Source organism: Chiloscyllium plagiosum, unplaced genomic scaffold, assembly GCF_037043375.1.
Source record: "Chiloscyllium plagiosum isolate Xiang-an unplaced genomic scaffold, Cpla_swu_hap1 HiC_scaffold_27, whole genome shotgun sequence".
NCBI lineage: Eukaryota > Metazoa > Chordata > Chondrichthyes > Orectolobiformes > Hemiscylliidae > Chiloscyllium > Chiloscyllium plagiosum.
Window position 1 is genome coordinate 58,511,063 of NW_028270165.1, and position 27,563 is coordinate 58,538,625.

Genomic DNA, 27,563 nt, shown 5'->3' on the forward strand with positions numbered 1-27,563 from the left:
GCCTTTCCTCATACGATCTTCCTACCATACCAGGCAACATCCTGGTAAACCTCCTCTGCACCCGTTCCAGTGTCTCTACATTCTTCCTATAGTATGGCGACCAAAACTGCACACAATACTCCAGATGCGGCCGCACCAGAGTCTTTATATCTCTCTAAACTCTTTATATACTTACACACATGAGGATGCCTTTTACATGTTGACATTGTACCAGCCCTTCACCGCTTTCATTGGCAGCTCATTCTGTACACACATCACCCTCTGTGAAAAGGTTGCTCCTCAGGTCCCTTTCGCCTCTCACTTAAAACCTGTTCCCTCTTTTTCTGGACTCCCCCAAACCCAAGAAATGTCCTTGACTTTTTACCCTATCCATGTCCTTCGTGGTTTTATAAACCTCTATAAGGCAAACCCTCAGCTGCTGACACCCCAGGGTAAACAACCTCAGCCTATTCAGCCTCTCCCTTTCCCTCCAAACCTTTGCTATTCACGTACTTATCCAAATGTTGTAATTGTACCCATGTCCACCACTTCTGTGTAAAAAAATTGCCCCATGTCTGTTTTTCAATCTCTCTCGTCTCTGTGAGAAACTTACCACTTTGAGATCCCTTATAAACTTTTCTCCTTTCACCCTAAAACTGCGCCTTCTCGTTCTAAACTCTCCCACCTTGAGGAAACTACCTTGCCTATTTACGCTATCAACGCCCTTTGTGGATTTTATAAACCTCTATAAGCTTAGCCCTCAGCAACCAATGCTCCAGGGAAAATAATCCCAGCCTATTCAGCCTCTTCCTCCCTCAAACACTCCAACACTGGCAACATCATTGCAAATGTTTTTTGAATCCTTTCAAGTTTCACAACTTGTTACAAACATGTCGACTTTACTCGTCTGATGCGGGAGAACTTTCTGCACAATGTGGTCTGTCTGAAAGCACACTCCCCTGTGCTACAACAGAGCTACAGTGACTCTCAAAATCCTGACAAACTCAGTTATCAGTCAAAGATTCATTTGGAGAAGCCTCTCAATCACATCTGTAAATGGAGAAAGTGTGTTTAATAATGAGTTGTGAATAAAGGCTGCATTAATCTTTTATTGTGAGTTTTACTCCTCCATCTCAAAACATATCTTACAAATCTGGTCACAAGTAGCGTATGCCATTCGTTTTAAGATGAGGTGAACTTAAGAGGCACTGTTTACAATTGAGAGATCCTTGACACACAAAGAGCTGAAATCATCACTGCGCCACTATTATCAAATTGGAATTAAGGCTGGATCGGCTGGGATGTTTTTCTGCCAGAGCAGAGAAGGTTGAGAGGCGATGTTTATAAAACCACGAGGTGAATAGACAGGGTTAATGGTAGTTGCCTCTTCCCAAGGATGGAGGATTTCAAGATCAGGGGACACATTTTTACAATGAGAGGAGAGAGAGTTTGAAAAACAGACATGGGGCAATTTTTTTTACACAAAGGTGGTTCGTGTGTGTCATGAACTTCCAGAGGAAGTGTTGGAGGCTGGTACAATTACAACATTTTAAAAGTATCTGGATGGGTTTATGAGCCAAATGCTGACACATGAGACGAGATTAATTTTGGATTTCTGGTCAGTATAGACGAGTTGGACTGAGGGGTCTGTTTCCCTGCTGAGTATGTCTCCGCCTCTATAACAAGACACATAAGGCCCTCGGGTTCACACACAAATAAACTGTCAGTAACATTGAGTCTCGGAGTTAGGTTGAGTCAATGTGGTAATTTTTGAGGCATACAAATGTACCTCAGGGAGACACACCCTCAGAGGAAAGGGGCGGAGACACGCCGCGATTGCGAACCTCTCCACCAATCACAAAACTTGCAGTCGGTGTGGCATGTAAGGGGCGTGTCTCCGAAAGTCGGCCGCCATTGGTCAGGTGAAGTAAGGTGCGCTCTGATTGGAGGGAGCGCGGAGACGGAAAGAAGAAGAAAAACAAAGATGGCGGCGCGAGGCTGCGGTTTTCTCATCGACTCAGCGGGCGGTTTCTGACGGAGGGAGGGGGCAGACAGGCATCGTTTACCTCAGAAAATACCTTTAAAATACATTTCAAATTAAAGCCGGAACTTTTCAAACAAAAGTTGTGAAGAAAAGGAGACAGTCCCCGGTGGGGTTTATTGTTTATTTGTGTATAATTCCCGGGGCCCGGGAAGGGGGAGGTGACGGTTACCGGGTGAACGAGAAAACAAATTAAAAATGTCGGTGGTGGAGGAGAGAGAGCCGGCGCCCGCGGCTTCTTCGGCGGCGGCCGGAGCCCAGGAGCTCAATAACCCCCCGGAGCTGGAGGAAGGTCCGAGCTCCAAGAAGCGGGGGGGTCCGGCTGGAGGCTGGATTTGCTCAAGGCTTGTATCTATTAACTTATTTAAATGGTACCTACTGTATGGGGCTATGGTTTACATTAAAACCGGAGGGTCATGTCAGAGTGTTTGTTTATATTGAGCAGTTGTAGTTGGTAAAATACACTCCCTGGAGGAGCACCTTCTATGATGCTGCATTTCTTGCCTTCTGCCCTTCCCCCATTTGTTATCTCCCATTTGATTTTACATTTTATTTGGTCAAATTTAATTTCACAATAATCGGACATTGTGTGCTATCAATTTGTTTGTTGGAATATTGTAAGACAAAATTAATGGTGTAATTTCATTTCTGATGGCAGAGTTTGACATTGAATGTGCAGCTGTGAATACCACATGTGAAAATAAATCAAGAACTCATGCTTTTAACAAATGCAGTTCACTGATATTAATGGCTTTGTCTCATTTCGGGGTGCTGATTCAAGTCTGACCAACAGACTCTTTCATCCCGTCATCCAACTTAATTAAAGTCTGATAGAAAATTACTCTGGCAGGCTAAAATTTATACAATTTATTTATAAGATTATTTACGTGTCCGTTGTGCTTGACGTGGTCTCCTTTGCATTAGGGAGACTGGACTTGCAGAACGTTTCGGAGAACACCTCTGGGACAAGCGAAGTAAATGATCCACTGCCCTGTGGCTGAACACTTTAACTACCCCTCCCACTCAGGTAAGGCATGTGTGTCCTGGGCTGCCTCCATCGCCAAACTCTAGCCACCTGACACCTGGAGGAAGAACACTTCATCTTCCATTATGGGACCATCCAACAATTGGGATCAGTATAGATTTCACCAGTTTCCTCAATTCCACCCTCCCCCTCCCCCTCCTCCTTAACAAGCTTTATGGGATAGTTAAGTATGGGATCAGAAAAAAAAATGCATTTTCATCTTATACTTTGGTAAACATGGTAACTAGACTTAGTCTACAATAATCTATAAAGAGAAAAGGATCATAAGTCACGGTAATGGAAGAATTGATAAGGAATGAAAGGGGGAATGCTAGCTAAGATACAGTGGAAATGGGGGGAATTTCATGCAAAACTAATTTAGAGTTATGTGGGAAAATATAGACACTGCAGTACTGAACATGACAGCAAACTGTCCTTTTCAGAAAGGTGCATTTGCAAGACGTCAGACAGAGATGCATAAAATTCCTACAGTGCAGAAAGAGGCCATTTGTCACATTGAGTCTGCACTGACCCACCAAAGAGCATCCCATTCAGAATCATCCCATGCCCCTGCATTTACCATGGCTAATCCACCTAGCCTACACATCATGGAGCAATTTAGCCCGGTCAGTCCACCCACCCTCCATATCTTTGGACTGTGGGAAGAAAAGCCTGTAGACAGGGAGAACATCCAAACTCCACACAGTCGGTCACCTGAAGTTGGAATTGAACCTGGGTCCCTGGCGTTGTGAGGTAGCAGTGCTGAGCACCGTACTACCCCAATATGTTATAAAATTTGAATAAACCCACTAAGTTGTAAATTTGTTCGTATGAAGAAATTATTGCAAATGATTGGAAGCAATAGTCCAAATGAAATCTTTTTGAGTGTGATCCAAAACGTAATTCTCATCTAATGATTGAAAATGCTTCGACCTCTGGAATGGTCTGCGAGAGTATGTGTTGGAATTAGATTCAATTATGGCATTCAAAAGAGAGTTGGATCATTAAACTGAAAAGTAAAGTAATTGCAGTGTTCGGTGAAGAGAAGTACTAGGTTCTGTGGTGATTAGAATGTCAGTTAGGTGGATCGCACAGAATATGAGTTCCTTGATAGGGGCTGTTAACCTGGTCCAATCGGGGAGCCCTGGCTGACAGAAACAGGCATGTCAGAGGTTCTTTTCACTCTGAGCAAACTGGACCAGTGTCAAGGTTTCTGCACATGTAAATAAAGGGTAACATGGTGACACGCCTCTGTGGGGTTGTTTCAGGTACAATCCCCATATTTCCTGGCTGGCTGTCTCCCATTGGATAGTTGACATGTGAATCTCCTGGTCAAGGAGGCGCATGTCTGGGGATTGACCAATAGGAAGCCCAGAAGGACTGGAAGGTGCCTGCTCCTCCTACCAATCAGAGTTCCCCACACCCTCCCCATGTCTAAATGCAGAAGTTGGACCATGAGCTTCTGAAGCTGCTGCTGCTCCTCTCTCAATGAAGATTGATCTTCACCTCAAAGTGCAACTTTCTCCCTCTGTCCAACATTTGTTGGTACAACACTTTTTTCGAAGGATGCCATCTTTTCTGATCATCACAGTTAAAGGGGTGTCTTCCATATGATATTCAAAGGGACGGTCAGTTAGGAAGGCAGGGTCATGTCTTGTGTTATTGTGTGGTATGTGTGAAAGCTGCAACAAGACATCTCAACTGCGATGCTCAGTGCTCTGACTGATGAAAGCAAGTGGGCCAAAAGCCTTTCCTGTCTACCTGTGACTCCACTTTCTAGGAGCTATGAACCTGCACCCTAGATCTCTCGGTTTGAATACTGCATGTGAAACAGATTCGATCCTTATTGGTAGACATTATGAGTTGGTGCTTATCTTGACTATTTCAGTACCTTATCTCGATACATAATTCCTGGCTCTCTAATCGTATACTTTTGTTATTCTTTTCTGCCTTTAAAAAAGCACTGAATCTATTTCACATGCAGTGTCTCCAACCAAGAAGTTCGAGACACTGCATGTGACACTGCAGTGTCTCGAAGAAGTCCTAGAAAGTGGAGTCATGGGTCGACAGGGAGGTGAAGAAGACTTTCAGCATGCTTGCTTTCATTGGTCAGAGCATCGAGTATAGGAGTTGGGACATCTTGTTGCAGCTGTACAAGATGTTGGTAAGGAGTACGGCATGCAAATCTAGTCACCCGACTGTTGGAAGGATATTACTAAGTAGAAAGGATGCAGAAAAGATTTACTGGGATGCTCCTTGGCTGGAAGGTTGTTATAAGGAGAGGCTGGATAGGCTAGGACTTCTTTTTTCCCTGGAGCACAGGGGACTGAGACGTGATATAAAATCACGAGAGGCAGAGATAAGGTAGACAGCCAAAGCTTTTTCCCCATGTGGGGGTCTAAACTTAGAGGACATAAGTTTAAGGTGAGTGGAGGAGAGATATAAATGGGTCCAGAGGGGCAAACGTTTACACGGACAGAGTGGAGAATATCTGGAACAGATTGGCAGAGGTGGTGGTGGAAGCGAATACAATTTTGTCGTAGAGTCATGGAAACAGACCCTTTGGTCCAACCCGTCCATACCGACCAGATATCCCAACCTAATCCAGTACCACTTGCCAGCACCGGGCCCATATCCCTCCAAACCCTTCCTATTCATATACCCATCCAAATGCCTCTTAAATGTTGCAATTGTACCAGCCTCCATCACATCCTCTGGCAGCTCATTTCATACACGTACCACTCTCTGCGTGAAAAAGTTGCCCCTTAGGTCTCTTTTATATCTTTCCCCTCTCACCCTAAACCTATGCCTTCCAGTTCTGGACTCTCCGACGCTAGGGAAAAGACTTTGCCTATTTATCCTACCCATGCCCCTCATAATTTTGTAAACCTCTATAAGGTCACCCCTCAGCCTCCGACGCTCCAGGGAAAACAGCCCCAGCCTGTTCAGCCTCTCCCTGTAGCTTAGATCCTCCAACCCTGGCAACATCCTTGTGAATCTTTTCTGAACCCTTTCAAGTTTCACAACATCTCTCCGATAGGAAGGAGATCAGAATTGCATGCAATATTCCAACAGTGGCCTAACCAATGTCCTGTACAGCCGCAACATGACCTCCCAACTCCTGTACTCAATACTCTGACCAATAAAGGAAAGCATACCAAACGCCTTCTTCACTATCCTATCTACCTGCGACTCCACTTTCAAGGAACTATGAACCTGCACTCCAAGGTCTCTTTGTTCAGCAACATTCCCTAGGATCTTACCATTAAGTGTATAAGTCCTGCAAAGATTTGCTTTCCCAAATTGCAGCACCTCGCATTTATCTGAATTAAACTCCATCTGGCACGTCACAGCCCATTGGCCCATCTGATCCAGATCCTGTTGTAATCTGAGGTCACCCTCTTTGCTGTCCACTACACCTCCAATTTTGACGTCATCTGCAAACTTACTAACTGTACCTCTTATGCTCGCATCCAAATCATTTATGTAAATGACAAAAAGTAGAGGGCCCAGCACCGATCCTTGTGGCACTCCACTGGTCACAGGCCTCCAGTCTGAAAAACAACCCTCCACCACCACCCTCTGTCTTCTACTTTTGAGCCAGTTCTTATCCAAATGGCTAGTTCTCCCTATATTCCATGAGATCTAACCTTGCTAATCAGTCTCCCATGGGGAACCTTGTCGAACGCATTATTGAAGTCCATATAGATCACATCTACTGCTCTGCCCTCATCAATCTTCTTTGTTACTTCTTCAAAAAACTCAATCAAATTTGTGAGACTTGATTTCCCAAGCACAAAGCCATGTTTGACTATCCCGAATCAGTATTTGCCGTTCCAAATACATGTACTTCCTGTCCCTTAGGATTCCTTCCAACAACTTGCCCACCACCGAGGTCAGGCTCACCGGTCTATAGTTCCCTGGTTTGTCTTTACCCCCCTTCTTAAACAGTGGCACCACGTTTGCCAACCTCTTGTCTTCTGGCACCTCACCTGTGACTATCGATGATACAAATATCTCAGCAAAAGGCCCAGCAATCACTTCTCCAGCTTCCCACAGAGTTCTTGGGTACACCTGATCAGGTCCTGGGGATTTATCCACTTTTAACCGTTTCAAGGCATCCAGCATTTCCTCCTCTGTAATCGGGACATTTTGCAAGATGTCACCATCTATTTCCCGACAGTCTATATCTCCCCCATTTTTTGTGGCTCCACACAAAGGCCCCCTTGCTGTTCTTTGAGGGGCCCTATTCTCTCCCTACTTACCCTTTTGTCCTTAATATATTTGTAAAAAACCTTTTGGATTCTCCTTAATTCTATTTGCCAAAGGTATCTCATGTCCCCTTTTTGCCCTCCTGATTTCCCTTTTAAGTATACTGCTACTGCCTTTATACTCTTCTAAGGATTCACTCTATCTATCCCTGACATATGCTTCCTTCTTTTTCTTAACCAAACCCTCAATTTCTTAATCATCTAGCATTCTCTGTACCTACCAGCCTTCCCTTTCACCCTGACAGGAGTATACTTTCACTGGATTCCCATTTTCCAGCCGTCCCTTTACCTGCGAACATCTGCCTCCAATGAGCTTTCGAAAGTTCTTGCCTAATACCGTCAAAATTGGCATTTCTCCAATTTAGAACTTCAACTTTTAGATCTGGTCTATCCTCTTCCATCACTATTTTAAAACAAATAGAATTATGGTTGGTGGCCCCAAAATGCTCCCCCACTGACACCTCAGTCACTTTCCCTGCCTTATTTCCCAAGAGTAGGTCAAGTTTTCCACCTCCTCTCGTAGGTACATCCACATACTGAATTAGAAAATTGTCTTGTGCGCAATTAAGAAATTCCTCTCCATATAAACCTTTAACACTATGGCAGTCCCAGTCGATGTTTGGAAAGTTAAAATCCCCTACCATAACTACCCTATTATTCTTACAGATAGCTGAGATCTCCTTACAAGTTTGTTTCTCAATTTCCCTCTGACTATTGGGGGCTGTATAATACAATCCGAATAAGGTGATCATCCCTTTCTTATTTCTCAGTTCCACCCAAATAACTTCCCTGGATGTATTTCCAGGAATATCCTCCCTCAGCACAGCTGTAATGCTATCCCTTATCAAAAATGCCACGCCCCTTCCTCTCTTGCCTCCCTTTCTATCCTTCCTGTAGCATTTGTATCCTGGAACATTAAGCTGCCAGTCCTGCCCATCCCTGAGCCATGTTTCTGTAATTGCTATGATATCCCAGTCCCATGTTCCTAACCATGCCCTGAGTTCATCTGCCTTCCCTGTTCGGCCCCTTGCATTGAAATAAATGCAGTTTAATTTATTAGTCCGACCTTGTCCCTGCCTGCCCTGACTGTTGACTCACTTCTGTTCTCAGCTGTACCCGTCTCAGATCGATCTCTTTCCTCACTCTCTCCTTGGGTCCCACCCCCCCACAACCTTGCTAGTTTAAATCCTCCCAAGCAGTTCTCGCAAATTACCCTGCCAGTATATTAGTCCCCTTCCAATTTAGGTGCAATCCGTCCTTCTTGTACAGCTCACTTCTACCCCAAAAGAGATTCCAATGATCCAAAAATGTGAATCCTTCTCCCATACACCAGCTCCTCAGCCATGCATTCATCTGCTCTATCCTCCTATTCCTGCCCTCACTAGCTCGTAGCACTGGGAGTAATCCAGATATTACTACCCTTGAGGGCCTCCTTCTTAAATTTCTGCCTAACTCTCTCTAATCTCCCTTCAGAGTCTCAACCTTTTCCCTTCCAATGTCATTGGTTCCAATGTGGACAATGACCTCCTGCTGGCCCATCTCCCCTGTGAGAACATTCTGCTCCCTCTCTGAGACAGCTTTGATCCTGGCACCAGGGAAACAACACACCATTCTGCTTTTTCTCTGCTGGCCACAGAACGTCTGTCTGTACCTCTGACTACAGAATCCCCTAACACGATTGATCTCTCATTGCATTAGAGCCAGTCTCAATACGAGAAACTTGGCTGTTCATGCTACGTTCCCCTGAGAATCCATCACCTCCTACATTTTCCAAAACAGCATACCTGTTTGAAATGGATATATCCACAAAAGACTCCTGCTCTTGGTGCCGACCTCTCTCACCCTCCCTGGAGTTAACCCATCTATGTGACTGTATCTGAGACTTTTCCCCCCTTCCTATAACTGCCATCCATCACATACTGTTGCTGTTGCAAATTCCTCATCGCTTCTATCTGTCTGTCCAACCGATCCACTCAATCTGATAAGATTAGCATCCAACAGCATTTCTGGCAGATGTAATCCGCAGTAACCCTTAAACTCTCTTTAAACTCCCACATTTGACAAGAAGTACATATCACTGCAAAGGCCATTTTTGCTCGTTCACAATCTACAGACCCAGAAAATAATACCGTTTTATTCCTCTACAAACACTGCTCCAGGTTAAATTAATAGCTATGGCTTATATTTCATGCTTAATCAAAAGACTTATCTCCAAAAACACATAATCAAGAAAGAATCCACCATATTCACTACTGCAGCTTTTCACTTGGGACAGACTTAAAACAACAATTAACTTATCTAATTCTGTGCTGTGAACTTCGCCCAACAGTTCCCCCAAGATTAGTTGTGAATTTCACTGTTTGTTAATTTTCCCAGATGCACTCCGATGTCCAGCGAGCCACGAATTCAAACAGTCATTGAAGAAACATTTAGACAGATACATGGATGGGAGGGGCATGGAGGGATATGGCCTAAATGCAGGGAATGGGACTAAATTAATTGTGAAAACTAGGCATCATAGGAACTGTTTCCATGCTATAGACCTCTATGACTCAATTTCAAGACAGAGGGTTAGAATCGTAGAATCCCTACAATGGGGAAGCAGGCCATTCGGTCCACCAAATTACCACTGACCCTCCAAAGAACATCCCACTCAGATCTACCCCAACCCTGCATTTTCCATGGCTAATCCCCTGAGCTTGCATATCCCTGGACACTGGTAATTTAGCATAGCCAATCCACCTAACCTACACATCCCTGAACACTATGGGTACTTCTGCACGGCCAATTCACCCTAACCTGCACCTCTTTGACTGTGGGAGGAAACCGATGCCGACACTGGGGTAATGTTCACACCCCACATGAACATTGCCCAAGGCTGGAATTGAATCTGGTCCCTGGTGCTGTGAGGCAGCAGTGTTAACCACTGAGCCATTGTGCTGCCCCATGGTTATTATGATACTAAAGGTTTTAATTTGATATTTTAAGTTACGATCAACACCTGTGCCCCCTGTAACCCTGCAAGTTTATTTTTGTTTCAAATACCCATTCAGTTTTGAAATCATTGATCCTTTGACTGGTGGGGAGAGTTTCAAAGAGATTTACCAGATGTTGTTGGGGATGGAGGGTTTGAGCTATGTGGATAGGATGGATCGGTTGGGACTCTTCTCACTGGAGCTTCAGACATTGAAGGTGACCTAGTAGAGGTTTATAAAATCTTGAGGGGTATAGATAAAGTGAATGAGGTGTATTTTCCATAGGCTTGGGGATTTCAAGACTATGGGGCACATTTTTAAGGTGAGAGGAGACAGAAGTGGCAAAGGTCTTTTACACAGTGGTTCATGTGTGGAATGAACTGCCAGAGGGAGTGGTGGTGCTGCTACAATTACAACATTTAAAAGGAGAGGTGTGGGGGGGGATATTGGGTCAGCAGCAGGCAAGTGGGACGAGTTTAGTTTGGGATTATGTTCAGCATGGACTAGTTGAACCATGCCTTACAACTCGAGGAGTCATTCAGGTTACGATGGTCTGACTATCCAGATAACGCATGTGCTCACATCCCTATTAGTCTCTGATCAAATGTTATGGTATATAAGATAACAGAATGTAAAGGAAGATCTTTTGGTTTTGGGGATGTGGAAACCAGAATTGTCTGTTCTAAATCTCTGCGCTGACTTTCATAATCTCTTTATACAGGTTACAAGAAGGGAAGGATCTACAGAGAGAAGTCTGAAAGCAAAAGTCATTTCAGGTCTGAAACAGACACTCAACTCGCCATGATCTGAAGATCACAAGTATCTGGACCTCAAATATGAAACATTTATCTATTCTGTTGGCTTCAAAGGTTTTTAAACATCAGTGCGATTGGAAATGCATGGAGTGTGAGAACACGCACAGATGTGTGTGAAAGTGTTCGACTGACCATCAGAGGAAGTATTCCCAGGAACACTACCTGAGTGAGAGTCTTCCTGTGTACTTGGCTGTGGAAGGAGCTTGAACCAGTTAGACAGATCGAATCCTCACTGCACAATTGTTACGGACCAGACCGGATCCCCGGACAAATACTTTAAGAAGGTAGCCGTGACCCTCATTTTTTTTCTCATTTTAAAGCCATATGTGAAATGTGACTGCTGGCCGTTAAGCAAAACATGATTTGCTTAAAGGCTGTCATTAAAATACAGCTAAAGAGAGGAATTTAGGATAACTCTGCAGACTGGAAACTTAATAGACACAGAGTAACTGTTACTAACTAACTATTCCGATACAGTAACATCCCTTTAAACACACCCTTTTTGGCAAAAAGGCGAATTCCAACACACATTTTCACATCGTGTTCTCCAGAAGGAACAAACCAACAAGCAAATTCAGAGAGAGTAGCAGCCAAGAGACACTCACTAAAGCTTCCAACTCCTCCTGCTTAAGGCAAAAATCTAAAATAAAAGTAGGAAATGTGGTCGAGGGTGCTGGACACACCCAAGCTGCTCCCATTGGTCTGTTCTGAATGTTGTGGTTGTGCTAGCCTCCGCCACTTCCTCTAATGGCACGTTCTGTGTGCGCACCACCCTCTGGGTTGGGGGTGGAGGTTGCCCATTGGGTCCTGTTTGTGTCTTTTCTCTCTCATCTTGGACCTATGCCCCATGGTTCTGGACTCCCCCATTCTTGGGGGGGTGGGGGGGGGATGGGATCCTTAACTATTCACCCTACCCACACCCCTCATGATTTTGTAAACCTCTATAAGGTCACCCCTCTTCTTGTAAATCTCATTAATGCAAAGCCAAAGATTCATCAATGTCCAACTGACAGATGTCCAGCTCCCAAAATAGTCTCTCATATTAATTTCCATCAGAAAGTGGTGATGTCAAGACAATGTCTTGCTCCCTGTGAGGTAAGGACTTGGCCACTTCATCCGGCCGATAGTTGTATGAATCGTAGAAGAATCATGGAATATCTACAGTGCAGAAACAGGCCCTCAGCCCAACAATCCATACTGAGCCTCTGAAGAGTAACCCACCCACACCCATTCTTCTACCCTATTGCTCTACATTTACCCCTGACTAATGCACCGCACCGACACATCCCTGAACACTATGGGACAATTAAGCATGATCAATTCACCCTAACCAGCACATCTTTGGATTGTGGGAGGGAATGAAGCAACCAGAGGAAACCCACACAGACACTGGGAGACAACTTGGAAACTCCACACAGACAGTTGCCCCGAGGGAGGAATCGAACTCTGACTCAGCCAGCAATTAAGACCCTGGCAATTTCCACTTACTTCCAGCCTCTTGTCTCAAAAGTGACTGGAATTGAAAGATTCCATCTGAAGTTTTATTTCTCTTCAGTTCCGACCTTCACTGTCGGTCAACGAATCTCTGTTTCCTTTGTCACAATTCTGACAACCTTACAGAGGGGAGGGAGCAACTGGAGATTTATTTTCCGAGTCTAGATTTATTTTCAGAGCAACTCCAATTCACGCTGTGTCAATCGGTTTCCCTTCGTATGATCAACCTTACCCATGTCGTCTTTTCCCCAGAGATGGGGAATTGAAGATTAGAGGGGATGGATTTGAGATGTGAGGGGAAAGACTTAGGAAGGACCTGAGGGGAAACGTCTTCATGTAGAGGGTGGTGCAACAGTTCTGGTCGCCATATTACCAAAAGGATATGGGCGCTTTGGACAGAGTGCAGAGAAGGTTTATGAGGATGTTGCCTGGTGTGGAAGGTGCTAGGTATGAAGAGAGGTTAGGTTTGTTTTCATTAGAAAAAAAGGAGATTGAGGGAGGACCTGATTGAGGTTTACAAAATCATGAAATGTATAGACAGGGTGGATAGAGATAAGCTTTTTCCCAGGGTGAAGCCTTGAAGGTCATGCTTTCAAGGTGAGAGGTGGAAAGTTTAAAGGGGATACATGCGGCAAGTACTTTACACAGAGGGTGATGGGCACCTGGAACACATTGCCAGCAGAGGTAGTAAAGGTAGGCATGGTAGATTCATTTAAGATGCATCCAGGCAGATGCATGAGTAGGTGGGGAGCAGAGGGATACAGATGCTTAGGAAGTGGGTAACAGGTTTACACAGTAGGTTTGATCGGCTCAGGCTTGGAGGGCTGAAGGGCCTGTTCCTGGGCTGTAAATTTTCTTTGTTCTTTGTATGTGGAGTTGGCTGCCAGAGAAAGTGGTTGAGACAGATACAATAACAACGTTTAAAAGGCATCTGGATGGGTTTTTGGATCATAGAATTATAGCATCTCTACAGTGTGGCAACAGTCCCTTTGGCCCAAAACATTCACACTGGCCTTCTGAAGAGTATCTCACCCAGACCCATTCCCCTATTACTCTCCATCTTCCTCTATAAGAGTACCCTTCCGTTTCCAGAGAAAAAAATCCCAGTCTATCCAACCTCTCCCTATAACTCAATTTTTCCAGACTCGGTAGCATCCTAGTAAATCTGTTCTGCACCCTTTCTAGATTAATAATTTCCTTTCAATAGTAGGGTGACTAGAACTGAAGGCAGTATTCTGAAAGTGGTCTCACGAAGATCTTATAAAGCTGCAACAAAATGTCCCAACTCAATAAATACTGAGAAACTGGACATTGGTAATCAGAAACAAAAACAGAAGTTGCTGGAAAAGCTCAGCAGATCTGGCAGCATCTGTGGAGAGAAATCAGAGTTAACATTTTGGGATCAGTTTTGAAGGGCACCAGACCCAAAACGTAAACTCTGATTTCTTTCCATGGGATGCTCCAATGCTCAGTGCTCTGACCAATGCAAGCAAGCGTGCTGAAAGTCATCTTCACCGCCCTGTCTACCTCTGAGTCCACGTTCAAGGAACTATGCACCTGCACCCTCTAGCTCACTTACAATTGACATGTATGTCCTGCCCTGGTTTGACCCACCAAAATGCATTGATCTAAATTAAACTCCATCTGCCAACCTTCAGTCCATGGCCCACTTAGAGTCATAGAGTAAGACAGCATGGAAACAGGCCCTTTGGCCTAAACTGGTCCATGGTGCCCACCCAGCTAGTTCCAATTAGAGTCATAGAGATATACAGTACAGAAGTGATCCTTCAGTCTAACTCATCCATACTTACCAGATATCCTAACCTAATCTAGTCCCATTTGCCAGCACTTAGCCCGTATCTCTATAAGCACTTCCTTTATTCATATACCCATCCAGATGTCTTTTAAATGCTGCAGTTGTACCAGCCTCTACCACTTCCTATGGCAGCTCATTCCAAACACGCACCACCCTCTGCTTGAAAAAGTTGCTCCTTGGGTCCCTTCCCCTTTCACCCTATACCTATGCCCTATAGTTCTGACTTTCCCACCGCAGGGAAAAGACCTTGTATATTTACCCTGTCCATGCTCCTCATGATTTTATCAACCTCTAAAGTCACCCCTCAGCCTCCGATGCTCCAGGGAAAACAGCCCTCTGATTTTGGTGCAGCATCTTGTATAGTTTCAGCTGACCTCAATGTATTTCCAATGAAGTTAATCATTTCACTGAATGATAAAGAGATCGACAGGGTTGTGGTCTGGCCCCGGACCTTTGTGACGTTTCCCAGACTCTGATCTCCCTCCTTGAGGCTTTTTCACACTGGATCCTATATTCATGTAACATTTACCTGCTGCATCGTGGCAACCTCCAATTCATTGGATACTTGCCCATCGCTTCAGGAACCTTTTAAATTCCTCATTAAAGACGATCCAAATGCATATTGATCTTTGATCAGTTCCATCAAATTTATGGTTACACCTACTGTTAGAATTCTTTAGCTAATAAGTTGTTGCTTCCCATGTTTACCAGTCACCTCTATCTTTATCCTTGGGTGTCTTATGATGTATTCATTCACCTCACATTCCAATGTCTGCTAATTTCTGTATCAATGATTCGTTCCTCTCCGTATGATATGGGGCTGCTTTCACTATCTGAAACTGGTTGGATTCTTTTCTTCTAATGCTTTAATGATTTTTTTGTTGTGCAGGTAGATCTGTAACTACTAAAGGACCTATATCTATAAATATTTGAAGGATCTTAGAGTCATAGAGATGTACAGCACAGAAACAGACCCTTTGGTCCAACCTGTCCATGCCGACCAGATATCCCAACCCAATCTAGTCCCACCTGCCAGCACCCGGCCCATATCCCTCCAAACCCTTCCTATTCATATACCCATCCAAATGCCTCGTAAATGTTGCAATTGTACCAGCCTCCACCACATCCTCTGGCAGCTCATTCCATACACGTACCACCCTCTGCGTGAAAAGGTTGTCCCTTAGGTCTCTTTAATATCTTTCCCTCTCACCCTAAACCTATGCCCTCCAGTTCTGGACTCCCCGACCCCAGGGAAAAGACTTTGTCTGTTTATCCTATCCATGCCCCTCATAATTTTGTAAACCTCTATAAGGTCACCCCTCAGCCTCCGACGCTCCAGGGAAAGCAGCCCCAGCCTGTTCAGCCTCGTCCGATAGCTCAAATCCTCCAACCCTGGCAACATCCTTGTAAATCTTTTCTGAACCCTTTCAAGTTTCACAACATCTTTCTGATAGGAAGGAGACCAGAATTGCACGCGATATTCCAACAGTGGCCTAACCAATGTCCTGTACAGCCGCAACACGACCTCGCAACTCCTGTACTCAATATTCTGACCAACATAGGAAAGCATACCAAATGCCTTCTTCACTATCCTACCTACCTGTGACTCCACTTTCAAGGAGCTATGAACCTGCACTCCAAGGTTTCTTTGTTCAGCAACCTAATCTAAATATTAGAACAGATTGATTAAATAATTAAAGAGTTCACAGAGTTATTATCGTTTTACTTGTCAGAACTATCTTAAGCAAACATTTTTCCCAAGATGTCTAACTCCTGTCAACTATGTTCCGCTGCATTAACCACGGCTAGTTGTCTGTGTCCTGCTCAGTTATGGGCAGTCAGAACAGGAAAAGACCTTGGCTATTCACCCTATCTGTGCCCCTCATCATTTTATAAACTTCTGGAATTGTCTGAAGACAAGTATCTGTGATGCTGGAGATCACTGGAGGAGGCCAAGATGGATCATCCACTTGGTACTTCTGGCTGAAGATTGCTGTGAGTGCTTCAGCCTGATTTTTTCGTGCTGATGTGCTGGGCTCTTCCATCATTGAGGATGGGGATATTGGTGGAGCCACCTCCTCCAATGAGTTTGTTAATTGTCCACCACCATTCACTACTGGATAGGGTAGGACTGCAGAGCTTCGATCTGATCCATTGGTTGCATTATTATTATTCACAATTTATAACAATGATTTGGAGTTGGGAATAATGGGTCACAGGTCAAAGTTTGCAGAGGACTGTGAAACTTTGCAGAGGAACATAGATATATTGAGTGAGTGGGCAAAGGTCTGCAGATGGAAAACAATGTTAATAAATGTGAAGTCATCCATTTTCATGGGAATAGCAGTAAAAAGGACTATGACTTAATGGTGAGAAGTTGCAGCATGCTGCTGTGCAGAGGGACCTGGGTGTCCTTGGACACGAATCAGAGGGTTGGTCTGCAGGTGCAACGAGTAATTAAGACGGCAAATGGAATTTTGTCCATTATTACTAAAGGGATTGAGTTTAAAAGGCGGGAGTTTATGTTGGCCGTTCCGACAATCAAGTTTACGCCATTCCCTCCGAAGAACGTTTCTCACAGATCCCCCTCCCACCCTATCCAGTCATTTCTGCTGGTGGGTGAGACCTGGACTAGGGGTATTGGCCTCAATATGAGGGGGAGTAGAATTCGGACAGAGATGAGGAGGAACTGTTTTTCCGGGAGAGTACTGAATCTTTGGAATTCTCTGCCCAAGGAAGCAGTAGAGGCAGCTTCATTAAGTATATTCAAGACACAACTGGATGGGTTTTTACATAATAAGGGAATTAAGGGTAGTCGGGATCATGCAGATAGGAGGAGCTGAGACAATGAATCGATCAGCCATGATTTTAATGAATGGCAGAGCAGGTTCAATGGGCCAAATGGCCTACTCCTGCTTCTATTACTATGAAACTATAACCCTACATTTTCCATGGCTAACCCATCTAATCTGCACATCCCTGGACACAATGGGCAATTTAGCATGGCCAATCTAAATTGAGGCTTGTGAGCATTGTAGTGATGTGAATAATGAACATCAGAGAATGATAGAAGGGGACAAGGAGGATAAATGTATCAGCACTCAAAATTGGATTCTAAAAATCACAAAACTTGAAACTAAAGAGTGTGTCTGAATGTGTGCTGCATTGTCACAAAACTGAATGAATTGACTGCACACGTTGAAGAGGATAATTATGATCGGAGACTCTTTACAGCGATGTGGCTTCAGGATGACAAGGATTAGATTCTGAATATTGAGGGGGTGCCATTCAAGTCAAATGGGAAGCTAGGTAAAGGTAGAGAGTTGGCACTGCTCATCAAAGCACTGATAACATGGTAGTGTGGTGTCAGCTTGGATTTCAGGTCCTGATTTCTCGTCCTCTGTTGATCTCCCTGTTCCCACAGAGGAAGATGTCAGCTGTTCTCAGCTCTGCTGAAGCTCTGACCTTCACCCCACCCCCACCCCCCAGCCCTAACACCTTCTGGAACAATAAAACATTCAGTCGATCAAGGCCCATTCCACAATCTCCCAGCCTTAGGTCGCTTTTAAATCTTTGCCCTCTCACCCTAAACCAATGCCCTCTGGTTTCAGACTCCCCCACCCTGGGGCATAGATGTTACCTATTTCCCCTATCCGTGCCACTCATGATTTGATAAATCTCGACAAGTTCACCCTCTGCTTCTGACGGCCCAAGGGCAACATCCCCATCCTATTCAGTCTCATTTTATACCACAAACCCTCCAACCCTGGCGACATCCTTATCAATCTATTGGAGTTTCACGATATCTTCCTATCCTATAGGAGGGAGACCAGAATTAAATGCAACATTCCAAAGGTGGCCTAACCAATGTCCTGTATAGCTGCAACTTGACCTTCCAACTCCTATACCCAATGCACTCAGTGGGTCAAATGGCCTCTTTCTGCACTGCAGGTGTATTATGATTTTAATTGATATAATATGTAGATTTATATTAAATATAAATTGCTTCATACGGTGTAAGTCTGATATTCACTGTTGTACAAGCTGCATGGCTATGATCTTTTACCTAATATAGTAATGGAATTACATGCTGTATTTCTTGTCATCAATTTTATTTAATAGGTGAGCAGGAAGTCATTCAGCAACTTTACTGGCTTTATTTTATCAAGCAGTGGAGTTTAATTTAGATAAATGTGAGTTGCTGCATTTTGGGAAAGCAAATCTTAGCAGGACTTATGCACTTAAAGTCCCAGAGAGTGTTGCTGAACAAAGACACCTTGGAGTGCAGGTTCATAGCTCCTTGACAGTGGAGTCACAGATAGATAGGATAGTGAAGACGGTGTTTGGTATGCTTTCCTTTATTGGTCAGAGTACAGGAGTTGGGAGGTCATGTTGCTGCTATACAGGACATTGGTTAGGCCACTGTTGAAACATTGCGTGCAGTTCTGGTCTCTTTCCTATCGGAAAGGTGTCGTGAAACTTGAAAGGATTCAGAAAAGATTTACAAGGATGTTGCCAGGGTTGGAGGATTTGAGCTATAGGAAGAAGTTGAATAAGCTGGGGCTGTTTTCCCTGGAGCGTCGGAGGCTGAGGGGTGACATTATAGAGGTTTATAAAATCATGAGGGGCACGGATAGGATGAACAGACAAAGTCTTTTCCCTGGTGTCGGGGAGTCCAGAACTAGAGGGCATAGGTTTAGGGTGAAAGGGGAAATATGTAAAAGGAACCTAAGAGGCAACCTTTTCACTCCGGTACATGTATGGAATGAGCTGCCAGAGGAAGTGGTGGGGGCTAGTACAATTGCAACATTTAAAAGGCATCTGGATGGGTATATGAATAGGAAGGGTTTGGAGGGATATGGGCCCGGTGCTGGCAAGTGGGACGAGATTGGGTTGGGATATCTGGTCGGCATGGACAGGTTGGACTGAAGGGTCTGTTTCTGTGCTGTACACCTGTATGACTTTATGATGTTTCATTTTCATATCCTTATTCAGTTTCATTTCCAAGTCATTGTAACCAAATGAAGTTTTCCTCAATACACACTTGAGGCTATCTGGCTGCCTGATGTGTCCTGGATAATATGTGATCAGCAGGCATCTGGTAATCTACAGGAGTTGTCATTTTTTTTAGATTACTTAGTATGGAAACAGGCCCTTCAGCCCAACAAGTCCACACCGACCCACCAAAGCGCAACCCACCCAGGCCTATTCTCCTACATTTACCCCTACACCTAACAGTACAGGCAATTTAGCATGGCCAATTCACCTAACCTGCACATTTTTGGACTGTGGGAGGAAACCCACACAGACATGGGGAGAATGTCCAAACTCCACACAGTCAGTCGCCTAAGGCGGGAATTGAACCCGGGTCTCTGGCGCTGTGAGGTACCAGTGCTAACCACCATGCCGCCCACATTATATTTATTTCACTGTACTGACAGTGATCACTTATTTTGTGAATTTCGTTGCAGGAAGACATGAGGAAAGAACCAAATGTTACATCAACCTCTGATGGAGCCACTTGATTTATTGGGAAAGGAAATCAAGGAAATCGTACCAAACATCATCTTCACTATCCTATCTACCTGCAACTCTGAAGGAATTATGAATCTGTACTCCAAAGTCTCTTTGTTCAGCAACACTCCCTAGGACCTTACCATTAAGTGTATAAGTCCTGATCTGATTGGTTTTTCAAAAATGCAGCACTTCGCATTCATCTGAATTAAACTCCATCTGCCACTCCACAGCCCATTGGCCCATCTCATCAAGATCCTGTTTTAATCAGAAGTAAACTTCTTCGCTGTCCACTATACCTCCAATTTTGGTGTCCTCTGCAAACTTACTCCACCTATGTTCACAGCCAAATCACTTATATAAATGATGAAAAGTAATGGACCCAGCACCGATCCTCGTGGCACACACTGGTCACAGGCCTCCTGTCTGAAAAGCACCCCTCCACCACTGTCTTCTACCTTTGAGCTAGAACTGAAAAAAATAATTCTGAGGTCAAAATGCCTTCCCTCGTTGTGGTTCTGTTCGCCGAGCTGGGAATTTGTGTTGCAGCCGTTTCGTCCCCTGTCTACGTGACATCCTCAGTGCTTGGGAGCCTCCTGTGAAGTGCTTTTGTGATCTTTCCTCCGGCATTTATAGTGGTTTGTATTTTCCGCTTCCGGTTGTCAGTTCCAGCTGTCCGCTGCAGTGGACAGATACAAATCACTATAAATGCCGGAGGAAACATCATAGAAGCGCTTCACAGGAGGCTCTCAAGCACTGAGGATGTCACCTGGATAGGGGACGAAACGTCTGCAACACAACTTCCCAGCTCGGCGAACAGAACCACAACAACGAACACCCGAGCTACAAATCTACTCCCAAACTTTGAATGCCTCTCCTCTTCTTCTCCTGCTCACAGTACGCTGGCTGTAGCCAGCCAGCTGAGAGTCAGTCCTCAACGGAGGAGATTCCAATCTCCTGGTTTTTTTTTTTACTGAGGTAACTAAATCTCTTGGTTAAACTTTTTTTAAAATCCCCTCACATTTTTTTCCCCAGCACCCATGTGTGTGTGGAGGTGTGAGATAGCAGATACATTCAATTTTGCTCAAAGCACACAATCTGCAGGCAGTCAATCCATTTTTTATTTGGAAGTAGAACCAGTCTGACTCAACATTAGGAGACAGGCAGGCTCTAACCTCACACCTTAAATACATTCTCTGAGCTGAAATGTCACCTTCAAATTACATCGAGAACGTTCCTTATAAGTAGTTCTGGGATTTACATATTAATGAACTGAAACCTGCAACCCATTCTAAAAGATGAAAGACTTGACAGCAATCTAGATTTATTCAATTCAGTTGTATGACACAGAATTTGTCCCAAAAAATTACAATGTCTTGTGATCCTGCTCCACAGCTACCTGATGAAGGAGCAGCACTTCGAAAGCTCGTCCTTCCAAATAATACCAGGTTATGTTCCAATACGTTTGTCTGATTTTTACCTTTGTTTCTCGTGAACACAGCCCACACTTTCTGCTGCAGGCAGTAACCTTTACAATGCTGATGAAATGATGCAGTACCTGCAGAGATGAAAAACTTAACAGTTTTAATTTTAATTCTGTCTTATGATCCTGCTCCACAGCTACCCGATGAAGGAGCGGTGCTCCAAAAGCCAGTACTTCCAAATAAACCTGTTGAACTATAACCTGGTGTTGTGAGACTTTTAATCTTTGTTTCTAGTGAATACAGCCCACATCTCCCACTGCTGCCAGTAACCCTTACAATGCTGATGAAACAATGAACCCAAACTCCTGAAAAATTTATAATTTCTCACAATTCTGCCACTCGTTCACTTCTGATCCAGGACATTGGAAACTTAGTGCTGGAGGTTGAAAGAAATGAGTAGCTTTAAAACAAAAACTTGTTGAATCTCTCAGCTTTCAATGAGAGTCTGAGTCTGATGGTGAATTCTGGTAACCTTTATTGCAACCCTGCTTCATTACAGTTTCAATTTTTCCCAGAAAAAAGGTGCACGAAAAGTAGCGTTTTTTAAAAAAACAGTTCAAGTTCAAAGCGCACACACTCCCCATCCCCCACTTTCTTTACTATTGGTCAGCACCAAATTATCCCTTTGTAACTGGATCCTTGGAACAGCCTTCACCTGGAGGAAGTATTGCCTCACTCAGCAGTTTCAGCCTACACCCTGTATACAAGTTAGTTTCTCCAGCTCATTTGCAGGAGGGAGGTGCAATCATGAGTCAACCACACTGCTGTGGGTGTGGAGTCACGGGTAGGCCAGACCGGGTAAAGGATGCAACTGGGATGACAGTGAATCCTTTCCTGCAAAGGTAGCTTCATTCTCTAAAAAGGACTTGAGTGAATAAGATGGGAGTTTTCTTCCCCTGAAAATGGTTTCATCAGTTGATTCTGAACTCCAGATTTCAATTGCGCCATCTACCATGGTGGGATTCAAACCTGGGAGACCCCAGAACTGGGTTGATTGTCTAGTCGAAAATGGTACTTATCCGTCACTCCTTCAATTTCTCTGTGATGGCACGTGAACTCGTTGATGTCTCTGGAGGTAGGAGGAGCAGGTGAAGCCCTTCCTGCACTTGGAGCAGGTGAATGGCCTCTCCCCAGTGTGGATCCGCTGGTGGGTCAGCAGGTGGGAAGAATTGGTAAATCCCTTCCCACACTCAGGGCAGGTGAATGGCCTCTCCCCTGTGTGGACCCGCTTATGCTGCCGCAAATTGCTCAAATGATTGAATCCTTTCCCACACACAGAGCAGGTGAATGGTCTTTCCCCTGTGTGGATCCGCTGGTGGTTCAGCAGGCTGGAAGAATCAATGAATCCCTTCCCACACTCTGGGCAGGTGAACGGCCTCTCCCCCGTGTGGAGCCGTTCATGCTTCCTCAAGTTGCTCACACGACAGAAAGCCTTCCCGCACTCTGAGCAACCGAACGGCCTCTCCCCAGTGTGGACCCGCTGGTGGGTCAGCAGTGCAGATGAATGCGTGAACCCCTTCCCGCACACCAAGCACGTGAACGGCTTCTCTCCCGTGTGGACCCACTGGTGCGCCCGCAGGTTGGAAGAATTTGCGAATCCCTTCCCACACACTGAGCAGATGAACGGCTTCTCCCCGGTGTGAACGCGTCTGTGAATTTCTAGCACTGAGGGGGAAAGGAATCCTTTCCCACAGTCCCCACATTTCCACGGTTTCCCCATGGGGAGAGTGTTCCTAGTGTCACTCTGGGTTTGAAATTACAAACAGAACGGGTACACAGTCTGTCCCCACCGTGAGGGGTGTGATTTTGATTCCCCCAAGCTGAGGAAATGGTTTGAAGCACTTTTTCACAGTCAGCACACTGAATCTCCCTCACTCCCTCACTTAGGATTCTTCCTGCCACACTAGTGTCCAAAACCTCTCAAGCACACCAAAGCAAACATTTCCTCTCAACTTGAATGGCTGCTGATATTCAAGTCCCAATGAATCAATGAGCTCTGCCAGAAGTTGATGTATCAATTGCTTTCAAATTTCTTTCCGCATGTCTTCCTGCAAAAATAAACTCACAAAATAAGTGATCACGGTCAGTACAGTTAAGTAAAGATACATTGATGGCAATTCCTGTAGATTGCCAGGTGCCTGCTGATCACATTATCCAGGTCACAGAAACCTGAAAACCCTCATGCAGCCAGATAGCCTTAAGTGTGTATGGAGGAAAACTTCATTTAGGGGACAATGACCTAGAACAAGCTGCCTACAAAGGTGCTGGATCAAGATATGAAAATAAAATGTCAAGATTGCTTGCAGAAAGAAAGCCAGGAAAGTTGCTGAATGAGTAAGGTGAGGGATAGGTCCCAGGGAAATAGTGAGGAAAGAGATTAACCCGAGATTCGTACCGTTGGGAAAGGGAGTGAATCAAACAGTCAGGGCAGGAAGGAATAATGCAGAGAACAACGTAGGACTGAAGTTATACTGCATTTACATCAACGCAAGAGACCTAACAGGGAAGGCAGATGAAATCAGGGTTCATGGTCAGAAACATGGGACTGGAACATCATAGCAATTACAGAAATGTGGCTCAGGGATGGACAGCTCAATGTTCCAGGATACAAATGCCATAGGAAAGATACAGGGGGGACAAGAGAGGTGGGGAGTGGTGTTTTGATAAGGGATAGTATTACAGCTGTACTTAGGGAGGATATTCCTGGGAATACATCCAGGGGAATTATTTGGGTGGAACTGAGAAATAAGAAAGGGATGATCACCTTATTGGGATTGTAATATAAACCTCTAATAATCAGCAGGAAATTGAGATACAAATTTGTAAGGAGATTTCAGTTATCTGTAAGAATAATAGAATGGTTATGGTAGGGAACTTTAACTTTCCAAACATTGACTAGGACTGCCAGCGTTCAGGGTTTAGATCAAGAGGAATTTGTTAAGCGTGGACAAGACAATTTTCTGAGGCAGTATGTGGATGTTCCTACCAGAGAAGGTGCAAAACCTGACCGACTTTTAGCAAGTAAGGCAGGGCAGGTGACTGAGGTGTTAGTGCTGGACCACTTTGGGAAAGGGACAGACCGGATCTAAAAGTTGAAGTTCTATATTGGAGGAAGGCTAATTTTGATGGTATTAGGCAAAAACTTTCAAAAGTTGTTTGGGAGGCAGATGTTCACAGGATGGCTGAAAAATGGGAAGCCTTCAGATATGAGATAATAAAAGTCCAGAGACAGTACGTTCCTGTTAGGGTGAAAGAAAAGGCTAGTAGGTGTAGGGAATGCTGGATGACTAGAGAAATTGAGGAGTAGGCTAACAAGAAGGAAGCATATGACAAGTATGGACAGGACAAATCGAATGAATCCTTAGAAGAGTATAAAGGTGGTAGGAGTATGCTTAAGAGGGAAATCAGGAGGCAAAAAGGGACATGAGATAGCTTTGGCAAATAGGGTTAATGAGAATTAGAAGGGTTTATATAAATTAAGGACAAAAGGGTAATTGGGAGAGAATAGGGCCCCTCAAAGATCAACAAGGCAGCCTATGTGTGGAGCCGGAGTAGATGAGGGAAATACTAAATGAGTATTTTGCATCAGTGTTTACTGTGAAGGAGGACATGGAAGATATAGAATGTGGGGACATAGATGGTGACGTCTTGAAAAATGTCCACATTACAGTGGAGGTAGAGCTGGATGTCTTGAAACACATAAAAGTGGATAAATCCTCAGAAGCTAGGCAAGTGACTCTTGGGCCCCTTGCTGAGATATTTGTATCATCGATAGTCACAGGTGAGGTGTCGGAAGACTGGAGTGGCTAATGTGGTGCCACTATTTAAGAACGGTGGTAAGGAAAGGCCAGGGAACTATAGACCAGCGAGCCGGACATCAGTGATAGGCAAGTTGTTGGAGGGAATCCTGAGAAACAGGATTTACATGTGTTTGGAAAGGCAAGGACTAATTAGGGATAGTCAGCATGGCTTTGTGCTTGGTAAATCAATCAAACAAAGTTCCTCATGGAAGACTCATTAGCAAGGTAAGATCTTATGAAATACAGGGAGAACTAGTCAACCGGATACTGAACTGGCTTGAAGGTAAAAGAAAGAGGATGGTGGTGGAGAGTTCCTTTTCAGTCTGGAGCCTGTGACCAGTGGTGCCACAACGATCGGTGCTGAATCCACGACTTTTTGTCATTTATATAAATGATTTGGATGTGAACATAGCAGGTATAGTTAATAAGTTTGCAGATGACACCAAAATTGGAGATTCAGTGGACAGCGAAGAAGGTTGCCTCTGATTAAAATAGGATCTTGGGCTGAGGAGTGGCAGATGGAGTTTAATTCAGATAAATGTGAGGTGCTGCATTTTGGAAATGCAAATCAGATCAGGACTTATTCAACCTCAATGTCATGGAGATGTACAGCATGGAAACAGACCCTTCGGTCCAACTTGCCCATGCTGACCAGATATCCAAAATTTATCTTGCTGCATTTACCAGCCCATCTTTCTCTCGACCTTTCCTATTCAAACACCCATCCAGAGGCCTTGTAAATGTTGTCATTGTACCAGCCTCCACCACTTCCTCTGACAGCTCATTCAATACATGCACCACCCTCTGCATGGAACTTTACATCGTTCCCCTCTCATTCTCAACCTCTGCCCTCTACTTCTGGACCCCCCTACCCCAGGAAAGAGACCTTGTATAGTTATTCTATCCATGCCCCTCATGAATTTACAGTAAGATCACCCCTCAGCCTCCGACACTCCAGGAATAAAAAATCTATTCAGCCTCTCCCTGTAGCTCAAACCCTCCAACCCTGGAAACATCCTTGTAAAGCTTTTCTGAACCTTTCCATCCTTGCTACTCAAATACTAATTTTACACAGAGGGTGGTTCATGTGTGGAATGAACTTCCTGAGAAAGTGGTGGATGCCGATAGAATTAAAAGACATTTGTTTCAGTACATGAATAGGAAAGGTTTAGAGGGATACAGTCCAAGAGCACGCAAGAGAGACTGGTTTAATGTGGGATTATGGTTGGCATGGACTGGTTGGACTGAAGGTCTGTTTCCATGCTGTATGACTCTATGGCAGGCTTTTAGTCACAGGTAGACAGGACAGTGAAGGTGGTGTTTGGTACACTTCACAGGACATTGGTTAGGCCACTTTTGTAGTATTGCATGCAATTCTGGTACCAGTGATCCCACCCTGACACGCCATGCACTAGAGATAATGACTAAAATTGACTGGGTCACAGAATAAAATCATAAAACCCCTGCAGTGCACAAAAAGGCTATTTGGTCCATTGAATGCATTGGGTATAGGAATTGGGAGGTCATGATGCAGCTGTACAGGACATTGGTTAGGCTACTTTTGGAATATTGTATTCGATTCTGGTCTCCCTGCTACAGGGTAGGAAGGATGTTGTGAAACTTGAAAGGATGCAGGACATATTGATAAGGATGTCGCCAAGGTTGGAGGGTTTGTGGTATAAAGAGAGGCTGTTTCCTTGGTGCATCAGAGGCCGAGGGATAACCTTGTCAATGTTTATAAAATCATGAGGGGCATGAATAGAATAAATAGGGAAGCATACTTCCCCAGGGTGGGGGTGTCCAAAACCAGAGGTCATAGGTTTAAGGTGGGAGGGGAAAGATTTAAAAGTGACCTAAGGGTCAATGTTTTCACACAGAGGGTGGTGCCTTTATGCACTGAGCTGCCAGAGGAAGTGGTCAGTACAATTACATTTAAAAGGCATCCAAATGGGTATGTGAATAGGAAGGGTTTGGAGGGATAAAGGCCAAATGCTGGCAAATGGGCCTAAATTTACATAGGATACCTTGTCTGCAAGGATGTGTTGGATCGCAGTCTATTTCCGTGCTGTATGTTTCTATGTCTATTTGATAACAGATGCTTTATTTCTGTTGATGCAAATATTTTTATCATTCGTGCCTGGGTGGTAATACTTAGAGTCATAGAGATGTACAGCATAGAAACAGACCCTTCGGTCCAACCTGTCCATGCCGACTAGACATCCCAACACAATCTAGTCCCACCTGCCAGCACCTGGCATAGATGTAAGGGAGCGAGAATTCCTCAATTAGGGCACTATAAGAACCCTGGGAGACACCGATTTCTGGTTTACGACCTAACGAGCAAACATTA

General features: G+C 44.4%; 1 protein-coding gene and 1 long non-coding RNA gene across 2 annotated transcripts in view; one reads left to right on the plus strand and one right to left on the minus strand.

Annotated features, from left to right (window-relative positions):
- Positions 1 to 2,999: 2,999 nt before the first annotated feature.
- Positions 3,000 to 20,220, plus strand: LOC148144268 (uncharacterized). Its single transcript, XR_015751433.1, has 4 exons — positions 3,000 to 3,047; positions 11,012 to 11,066; positions 11,160 to 11,389; positions 19,887 to 20,220. It is a non-coding gene; the product is annotated as an uncharacterized LOC148144268 (long non-coding RNA).
- Positions 20,221 to 22,287: 2,067 nt separating this feature from the next.
- The window catches only part of LOC148144269 (uncharacterized), a 108,314-nt gene continuing 103,038 nt past the window's right edge, over positions 22,288 to 27,563 (minus strand). The window contains exon 4 of the mRNA XM_087974662.1: positions 22,288 to 23,146. Within this exon, the coding sequence (XP_087830788.1) occupies positions 22,444 to 23,146 (703 nt within the window). The 3' untranslated portion in view covers positions 22,288 to 22,443. The remainder of the gene's footprint in view (positions 23,147 to 27,563) is intronic.